This window comes from Sander vitreus, unplaced genomic scaffold, assembly GCF_031162955.1.
Source record: "Sander vitreus isolate 19-12246 unplaced genomic scaffold, sanVit1 ctg407_0, whole genome shotgun sequence".
NCBI classification, from domain to species: domain Eukaryota; kingdom Metazoa; phylum Chordata; class Actinopteri; order Perciformes; family Percidae; genus Sander; species Sander vitreus.
The window spans coordinates 55,552-65,318 of record NW_027595530.1 but is presented as its reverse complement, the minus strand read 5'-3'; the positions used below and the strand labels follow the sequence as shown (position 1 = coordinate 65,318).

At 42.8% G+C, this 9,767-nt stretch overlaps 1 protein-coding gene across 1 annotated transcript; it reads left to right on the top strand.

Moving 5' to 3' along the window:
• Positions 1 to 2,060: 2,060 nt before the first annotated feature.
• Positions 2,061 to 5,489, top strand: LOC144514003 (26S proteasome non-ATPase regulatory subunit 3; the record flags this gene model as incomplete). The annotated part of the gene is made up of 7 exons (XM_078245198.1): positions 2,061 to 2,186; positions 2,374 to 2,488; positions 2,880 to 2,999; positions 3,116 to 3,219; positions 3,314 to 3,469; positions 3,918 to 3,968; positions 5,260 to 5,489. Coding segments are annotated over 7 exons (750 nt in total), but the record flags the coding sequence as incomplete, so codon positions are not given.
• Between the last annotated feature and the right edge of the window lie 4,278 nt (positions 5,490 to 9,767).

Here is a 9,767-nt window from a genome sequence, read left to right as displayed (position 1 = left end):
AGAGTTTATAAACAGTGTTTACATGAGGTAGTTTATAAACAGTATTTACATATGGTGGAGTTTATAAACCGTGTTTATATGAGGTAGTTTATAAATAATGTTTACATGAGGTAGAGTTTATAAACAGTGTTTACATGAGGTAGAGTTTATAAACAGTGTTTATAAACAGTGTTTACATGAGGTAGAGTTTATAAACGGTGTTTATAAACGGTGTTTACATGAGGTAGAGTTTATAAACAGTGTTTACATGAGGTAGAGTTTATAAACGGTGTTTACATGAGGTAGAGGTTATGAACGGTGTTTACATGTTTGGAGTTGGAAATATTGAATGTTTTTCATCCGCGACTAACCTGTGGTCCAGCCGCACTACGGAGCCGTACATAAGTCTCAGTGTAAACTATATTGTTATGAATCTATTTTGATGCGTTTTCCCATAACTTTTATAATTTTACATATGTTCAAAAATATCGAAATTAATATCAATATCACGTTTTGTCAATATCGAACAACCCTACTATATAGGTAATCAAACACAGGAAGGCCACAGTGCAGCCACTTATTTACAAATTTCAACCACTCCGTGCTGTGTTTTATGTTGACACCACGTTGTGCTATTTCATTTAGAGATTTAGAGATAAGTGTTTTGGCATGGCTGGCCGAGTGGCCCTATATCCATGGTATTGGAAGAGGGATTTCATTCTTTCATGTTTTGTTTTGTTGTGCATTCACAGATCACACCCTGTGTAACGTTACACTTCAGACCCAGAATAATGTGGCTGGGTTAATACTAGCGTCCACAGCATCAGAACTATGTGCAATGTTGTCGTCCGTTTATAAATTACAAGAATTGGATTATGATGACAAAAATGCTTCCAAAGCCATTTTTAAGAGAAAATAAAATGAAGCCATGTTAATTAAACTCCAACTTCATGTTAATTTCTTAACACTCGTCCATAAACTGTATGATAATGAACTGCAAGTCTTCACCAACGTTCTTGGCTGCTTTGTCAAATCAGAACACCTGAACCGGTTCACTAAGCTCTGGCCACTCTTCACTTCAACAAGTTTGAATCTGGCTTAATCCATGTTCTGACAGACGGAGAGAGAGAGAGATGTTTAGTGAAGGGGAGAGTAGCAGGATGGCTTTGTGACCGGCGCAGAGAAACGAGTGTCTGGTATGGCGGGCCATCAGGCACGGCTCTACGCCTCCCAGGGTTTCGTGGCGCTTTGCGGGGCTGTGTGTTCCCGACGTTACTCCCGAGAGGCGTGATGAGGAGACATTTCTGTAGCGGTGGGACGGTGTGTTTGTTTACTAGGAAGTTCATGTGCTTTTTGGCACAGATAGTGTCAAACTAAACTGAGCTGCCGATACGGGAACAATTTGGATTTAAGCAGACGAAAGAGGGAATCAGATCACCTGAACCAGAGGGGTTATTATAAGCTCACTGCAGGTAAGAAGTGCTGGCTTAGAGGAGCTTTACCGCCTACAGGTGATCTGGACAACTCTTTTAACAAAAGAAGACCACACAATTGGAGTCCATCTTATTTGATAAATGTCCATCTTTATTTCATATATTCTGCTGTGTAGACTTGTTTCAGACTCCATTGAGTTTGCATCTGTGGAATCAGTTTCCTCCAGTTTCCAGTAATCCTTTCTCTAGCAGTCAGTAGATGCATCGTGTTACCTCTGGTCTTTGTCCGTTATATTCTCAGGCAGACGGGGTAACGGGGGAGAAATCAGCCAGTTTTGATAAGAAGTAGCCGCTTGGTCCCAAACTAAGGAGTCTCTACACATTACAGTCTGAACTCTGTCATCAGGCTCACTCAGGAACAGCTGAGACAAGTGGGACACCTAGTGGTCATATTCAGTAGTCTGCTCCATATCAAACCGGTTTCAACCTGTTCACACCAACAGCATCTACACGTAGACACTGATACTCAACGTTGAAGATTATATCCAAGTAAGGATATAACTTGTGATAAATAATCAGATATTAAAGTATTCAGTATTCTAATAAAATGCAACAAAGTGCTTTTTGAGTTTGTGTGTGTGTGTGTGATGTGTAATCTGTGTGTCTGCAGGTCGTATTAAGGCAATCCAGTTGGAGTACTCTGAGGCTCGCAGGACTCTGACCAACGCTCTGAGGAAAGCTCCACAACACACCGCTGTGGGCTTCAAACAGACGGTCCGTTACACTCTGAGACACACTGTTGCACACCGTTACCTTGTCATTATTGTACACTCTGATACACACCGTTACCCTGTCTGTGTTTCATCATTATGCCCGACCGTTTAACGTTAATAAACCTTAACGTTGAACCCTGTAAAGGGACTCTAAATCACAGAGTAATACCACTTTGCTCTGTGTTCAGGTCCACAAGCTGCTGATCGTAGTGGAGCTGCTGCTGGGTGAGATTCCTGACAGACTTCAGTTCAGACAGCCGTCTCTCAAGAGGTCTCTGATGCCCTACTTCCTGCTGACTCAGGGTCAGTAGTTATGCTAACCACACAGCACAACAACACTGATGCTAAACATAGCAGGCAGAACTAGAGCTATCACTGTTAAGAGCAGCACAACTCCTGTCTCATACGTGAATAATGTTCAGGAGTCTGAATTACACACAGGAGCTTCTGCTTCTTCGTTATTGTTTTTTTACATGTTAGAAATAAAACCTTCATTCATTCATGAATTAAATGAATTTAAAACAGTTTTCTTACTGTTGTGATAGTCTTGTTCTCGCTGATAAATTGTTGCTCACATCTGTGTGTGCGTGGGTCTGTCCTCTATGTGTGTGTCTGTCTGTACGCTGTGTGTGTGTGTGTGTCTGTCTGTCTGTCCTCTATGTATGTCTGTCTGTGTGTGTGTGTGTGTCCCCAGCCGTGAGAACCGGTAACCTGGCCAAGTTTAACCAGGTGTTGGAACAGTTTGGGGAGAAGTTTCAGACCGACGGGACGTACACACTCATCATCCGCCTGAGACACAACGTCATCAAGACGGGTGAGCCAATCACAGGCCGCATCACCTCTGACATCACGGCCGCATTTCACCTGATGGACCGATAACTGTTAACACGTGTGTTTTCTAACTGTGTGTGTTTGTGTGTGTGTGTTCAGGTGTGCGTATGATCAGCCTGTCGTACTCTCGTATCTCTCTGGCCGACATTGCTCAGAAGCTGCAGCTCGACAGCCCAGAGGACGCAGAGTTCATAGTCGCCAAGGTAACCAGGAAACCATTTGACTCATCCTCGCAGTTAAAAACAAACTCTGTCTCATCCCCGTTAAATCGTGTGTGTTTGTGTTCCCTTCCTTCAGGCGATCCGTGACGGAGTGATCGAGGCGAGCATCAACCACGAGAAAGGCTTCGTCCAATCAAAAGAGACCATGGACATCTACGGCACCAGAGAGCCTCAGCTGGCCTTCCATCAGAGAATCTCCTTCTGCCTGGACATCCACAACATGTCTGTCAAGGTGAGAGAGAGACACACACACACACACACACACCTTTCTACAACATGTCTGTCAAGGTGAGAGAGAGACACACACACACACACCTTTCTACAACATGTCTGTCAAGGTGAGACACACTTATGTTACTACATACACTTATGTTTACTTAAAGTAAAAAGTCTTCACACTGTGGTTTTAGATGTTTTAATCAACACGTTTGCTCTCTGTGTCTTCTACTGGTTAACAACTAGTAATAATAACTAGTAATAACTAGTAATAACTGTTAATGCACTTGATCAGAAGAAGATTGATTGCCAGTTAAACTCTTATAACTGCTAACCTGATAAATTGAGGAGCTCTAGTTGGTGAATTAAGAGTTTGTGGTCCTTGAACCATTCAGGATGTGTGTTAATGTGTCGAGTCGGGATGATGTGTCTGTGTTCATTAAGGAGTGTTTGTCTTCCTGCAGGCCATGAGGTTCCCTCCTAAAGCTTACAACAAGGACCTGGAGTCAGCAGAGGTAACACACACACACACACACACACACACACACACACACTAGTGCTGGGCGGTATGCCAGTTTATAACGTATAGCGGTATTCATTTCCCGTAAGATATGAATTTTTCATACGTCATAATGCCGGTGCATTGCCGCAGAGAGCGCTACGGCCGAGGTAATCTGCGAGTGAATTGAGAACGGGAGTTAACTGTGTATCCTTCTCACTCATGGTAGGAACTTTATAACACTTAATAAACCATAACTCATTCTCTTTAACAGGAGAAAACACCATAGCACACGACAATTTGGGACTTAAACAACTTCTAACACTAATAATTAGAGAAGAGAGTTAGAGGATGAAGAAAGACCAGAGATACACCAGAACAACGTACGCTCCAGAGAGGAGTCGTCTGTTGTTCCCAAGTTTTTGGTTTCTAAAAAATCTGACATAATAATTAGCCACTGTTGTTGCCCGTCGCTCTAACGTTACTCGGCCGTGCTAATGTTACCGTGCTAACGTTACAGTGCTAACGTTAAAGACATGTCACTTCAAGCATGCAGCGGAGCAACATAATGAACGCAATAAGAATCCAGCTACGGTCCCGCTACAGACCGCTGAGAGACGGGTTCAGAGCAGTGATTAAAACTCTGGATTTAAGATGCCTCTTGCCTCGCTGAAATACGTCCGCCAACCTGCTAACATTATTCAAACGGCGAAGGAGGCTGACAGCGGAGCTACGCTCAGTCGCCCACTACAACCACACTACAACCTAACTGACCTGTGGCCAAGCTAGTGTTTATACAACTCTTCTGTTTTGAAAGGGAAACAATGTTAAAGTTGTTTGTATGTGTATTCATTCGATTTGAGTTTATTTGACTACTTTGCAGTTTGCAGAATAAAACTAGTTTAGATTCTCTGTTTGATGGATTCTCCTTCATATAACGTTATTGTATAATGTTGATGAGCCATCATCGAATTAAAATGTTTTTGTGATATTCTATGAACTCCTGACAGTAGAATAAGCCATTATAATCCTATATAAAGACCCAGTCAAGCAAAAGAGAGAAAATACCGTGAAACTGCCAGAATCTTAAAAAATACCGTGATACACATTTTTGGTCAGACAGACATGCATACACAGACATGTTCTAGTTTCTTCTCTCCTCTGTGACCGTAAACTGAACACAAGACATTTGAGGATGTCATTTTGGGAAACTGATCCACATTTTTCACCATTTTCTGACATTTTAGAGAGCAGACAACTAATGTGTGTGTGTGTGTGTGTGTGTGTGTGTGTGTGTGTGTGTTCAGGAGCGTCGGGAGCGTGAGCAGCAGGATCTGGAGTTCGCCAAAGAAATGGCCGAAGACGACGACGACAGCTTCCCATGATCCTCTTTGCTGACCTCCTGTCTGCACGCTAACGACAGTAGATCAGTTAATACCCACAATCCCTCTCTCCTCTCTTCTTCCTGTTTTCCTGCTGTAACCTGTGAACTGTTTGTTTCTCTCACTCTGACAAATAAAAACACTTTGGGTTTGTTCACACGTGTTTGTTTCTGTGGTGTTCTGGGTAATGTAGTCTCTCTCTACGGTTACGTTACACAACGTGACCCAGAAAAACTAAAAGTTGCTCGGTAGATGAGAAGACGACACGAGGGTTAAAAGCAGCTCCAGCTGCAGAACAAAATCTGTGCTGATGTGAGCGCCAACCCCTTCATCCCCTACAGCCTTCCTGTAATGTTCCACTTCCTGCTCTGATTCTGAAAGAGCCAATCTTCCCCTAAGCTGTTTCCACGGCTACTGAAAGAGAATATTCCTGTTTCCATGTAGCAGTGTTTAACTGGATGTTTCCAGACTCGTGGGAGCGTGTGAACACAGCGTCTTTCATTCACTGTGATGTTTGTGCATATTGAAAACCCTGTTGCTATGTTACCATTTGGAGTGGAGGGTACTATACAGTTGTTTTTGGGGTATACGTTATAAACGGTGGTGTACCCACATTTATGCTCTGTCTCAGGTAAAGAGGTTTTATTTCAAGAACTGCAGAGAAATATGATGATATAATAATAATAATAATGATTCGTTACTGGGATTGGCTGTAAAAATTCAACCAATAACTTGTCTCATTTCTTACTTGAAATGTGTTTCGGTTAACCCCCGCCCCCCTTAACACGCACTCCCACAAAAAGTGAACCCCTCAAAGTCTCGGTCTCGACCCCTCGAAGTCTCGGTCTCGACCCCTCGAAGTCTCCGTCTCGACCCCCCAAAAGTCTCCGTCTCGACCCCTCAAAGTCTCCGTCTCGACCCCCCGAAGTCTCCGTCTCGACCCCTCAAAGTCTCCGTCTCGTCCCCCCAAAAGTCTCCCCACCTCGACCCCTCAAAGTCTCCGTCTCGACCCTTCAAAGTCTCCGTCTCGACCCCTCAAAGTCTCCGTCTCGTCCCCCCAAAAGTCTCCGTCTCGACCCCTCAAAGTCTCCGTCTCGACCCTTCAAAGTCTCCGTCTCGACCCCTCAGTCTCCGCCTCGACCCCCCCCAAAGTTTCCGTCTCGACCCCTCAAAGTCTCCGCCTCGACCACTCAAAGTCTCCGCCTCGACCCCCCCCAAAGTCTCCGTCTCGACCCCCCCAAAGTCTCCGCCTCGACCCCCCCAAAGTCTCCGCCTCGACCCCCCCAAAGACTCCGTCTCGACCCCTCAAAGTCTCCGTCTCGACCCCTCAGTCTCCGCCTCGACCCCCTCAAAGTCTCCGTCTCGACCGCTCAAAGTCTCCGTCTCGACCGCTCAAAGTCTCCGTCTCGACCCATCAAAGTCTTCGTCTCGACCCATCAAAGTCTCGACCCCCCCTAAAGTCTTCGTCTCGACCCCCCCAAAGTCTCCGCCTCGACCCCCCCCAAAGTCTCCGTCTCGACCCCTCAAAGTCTCAGTAATATATCACTGATTCTTGAGAGTCGGGACAAAACGTTTTAAAAAGTTTGAATGTTGTCTTTTTCTTTGTGGGTTTCTTTCCTCTCATTAACTTGTAGGTGGATTTGGTGAAGGAGACGATACTTTTTGAGAATCTTGCCTGATGACACACTTGGTGCTGGTTCCTGACACCGTGGCCCAGGAGTTTTGTTTTTCTTCAGCTCTCTTCTGAGGATGTTGTGGAATAGAAGGGCTTTCTTGATTTTTGGATTCCTAATGTTGCTTCCTGATAGCATCTTCTTTGTTTCTGTGCCTGGGGAGTCAAGTGGTGTTTTATTTGTAGCGTTTCTTCTTTTTTCTCAGTTTGTTTTCGTTGCTTTGTTACCTTCTTAAGCTTCTCTTTCAAAGTTTTTATTTCTCTTGAATGCCTTTTTCTCGTTTTACTTCTCTCCCTTTCCTGTCTGAGAGACTGTCTGCTGTGTCTGGCATTGTATTCTTGAATATTCAATACTCAATACTTTCTCCAATTCCTCTTTGCCCTGTCTCTCATCTCGTCTATTTGTATTACTTGTTTGTCTTTAACTCTCTTCTTCCACCTTTCTTTCCTTCTCTTGCATAGCATGCTTACTCTCTTGGTCACTGTTTAATTTTTCTCTTCTCTTTCATTGGTACTCTATTTCTTCTCCTTTGCTCTTCAACTGACAATTTCTGTCCAGCCATGCTTTGCTACAATACAAATACAAATGAAAAATGTACTGGAATAAGACTATAGAATCAGATTTTTAATTACTTGACATGATTGATTGACTGATGGATGGATGGATGTAAAATCCTCAAGGTGCGGTATGTAGTTTTCATAACCAGATGTTGTGAAAATCTACACACTGGCTTCTCATCTCTCTATCTCTGTCTCTACATATATAAATTAGGGCTGTAAATCGATTAAAATATGTAATCTAATTAATTACATACTCTGTGGTTAATTAATCTAAATCGCATACATAATTAACGGTGCCTGAACTGATACTTTTTAAGAAAGTAAAAAAAGAAAAGAAATAAAAAGGTACTAAACAACAGTTGGTGACATTAAAGAACAGCTTGTTTATTGCTAAGGCCATATGGTCAACATTAAATGATTTAATAATAATGTATAACAATAACTTATTTCACTAGTAAATTGCTGTTGAACGACAAAAACAACCACCAGATGGTAAAGGACATTTACAATAACGGTGTTGAATCCTCTACAGTAAAACACAGTCACACTTTACACCGTTTAGTGTTAGCTGTCAGCATTTAACCCTGTTTAATCCAGCTACTAGCTAGTGGTAGGCTAACGTTAGCTGCTGTCGAGTACAGTGTTAACTAGCTAGCGGTAGGCTAACGTTAGCTGCTGTCGAGTACAGTGTTAACTAGCTAGCGGTAGGCTAACGTTAGCTGCTGTCGAGTATAGTGTTAACTAGCTAGCAGTAGGCTAACCTTAGACGCTGTTGAGTATAGTGTTAACTAGCTAGCGGTAGGCTAACCTTTGCTGCTGTCGAGTATAGTGTTAACTAGCTAGTGGTAGGCTAACCTTAGCTGCTGTCGAGTATAGTGTGAACTAGCTAGTGGTAGGCTAACGTTAGCTGCTGTTGAGTATAGTGTTAACTAGCTAGCAGTAGGCTAACATTAGCTGCTGTTGAGTATAGTGTTAACTAGCTAGCAGTAGGCTAACCTTAGCTGCTGTTGAGTATAGTGTTAACTAGCTAGTGGTAGGCTAACGTTAGCTGCTGTCGAGTACAGTGTTAACTAGCTAGCGGTAGGCTAACGTTAGCTGCTGTTGAGTATAGTGTTAACTAGCTAGCGGTAGGCTAACCTTAGCTGCTGTTGAGTATAGTGTTAACTAGCTAGCGGTAGGCTAACGTTAGCTGCTGTTGAGTATAGTGTTAACTAGCTAGCGGTAGGCTAACGTTAGCTGCTGTTGAGTATAGTGTTAACTAGCTAGTGGTAGGCTAACGTTAGCTGCTGTTGAGTATAGTGTTAACTAGCTAGCGGTAGGCTAACGTTAGCTGCTGTTGAGTATAGTGTTAACTAGCTAGCAGTAGGCTAACCTTAGCTGCTGTTGAGTATAGTGTTAACTAGCGTCATGTGCAGCAGTGTTTGTGTTTCAGAGCATCAGAGAGAAGAGCAGACATATCAGTGGAGCCAGATTTCAGTAGCCAGGGTTGGCAGGAAGTAAATGTTCCAGTTAATGATCCAGGCAGAACATTCTCGTCTCCTCCTTCATTTTACAGTCCAATGGTGCTAGAACGGCTCCGGGTCAAACCTCAACATGGAATGGATTCATCTGCATTATTTTTTTTAATGCGTTATTTGTTCTCAGATTAATTAATCGAAATTAACGCGTTATTTTGACAGCCCTAATATATATATATATATATATATATATAAATAATTAAAGTGCTGGGAAAGTTACATGTTACACAATAATAAGCAGACCACTGCTTGCCCATTCTCTACAAGTCAGATGCGTATGGTTAAATAATGTAATGCATGCTATGTATGTGTAAATAAAACCCTGAAATAACATTTTAACCCTTCACTATATTCACAAATAATAATATATTCGCACATTAAGAGGTTATTGGTGGATTTGTCAACTCCATCAGCTTACAGGTCAACTCCGTCAGACATAGAACCTGACGGAGTTGACCTCTGATGGAGTTGACGTAAGGGCATGGATTTTCCCGCCAAAACCTGTATTGTAGGCTGCAGCTAGCTAGTTTTTCCCCAGTTGCTAGCTGTCCCAATAACCTCACTTAAATGCTTACATTCAATCCACTGGTTTAAAAAAGGTATCTTAACAGAAATATGGTATTGACATGGTGCAGCTGTGACCATAGGAATATTGACATTGTCTAAAATATCAAAAAATGTAA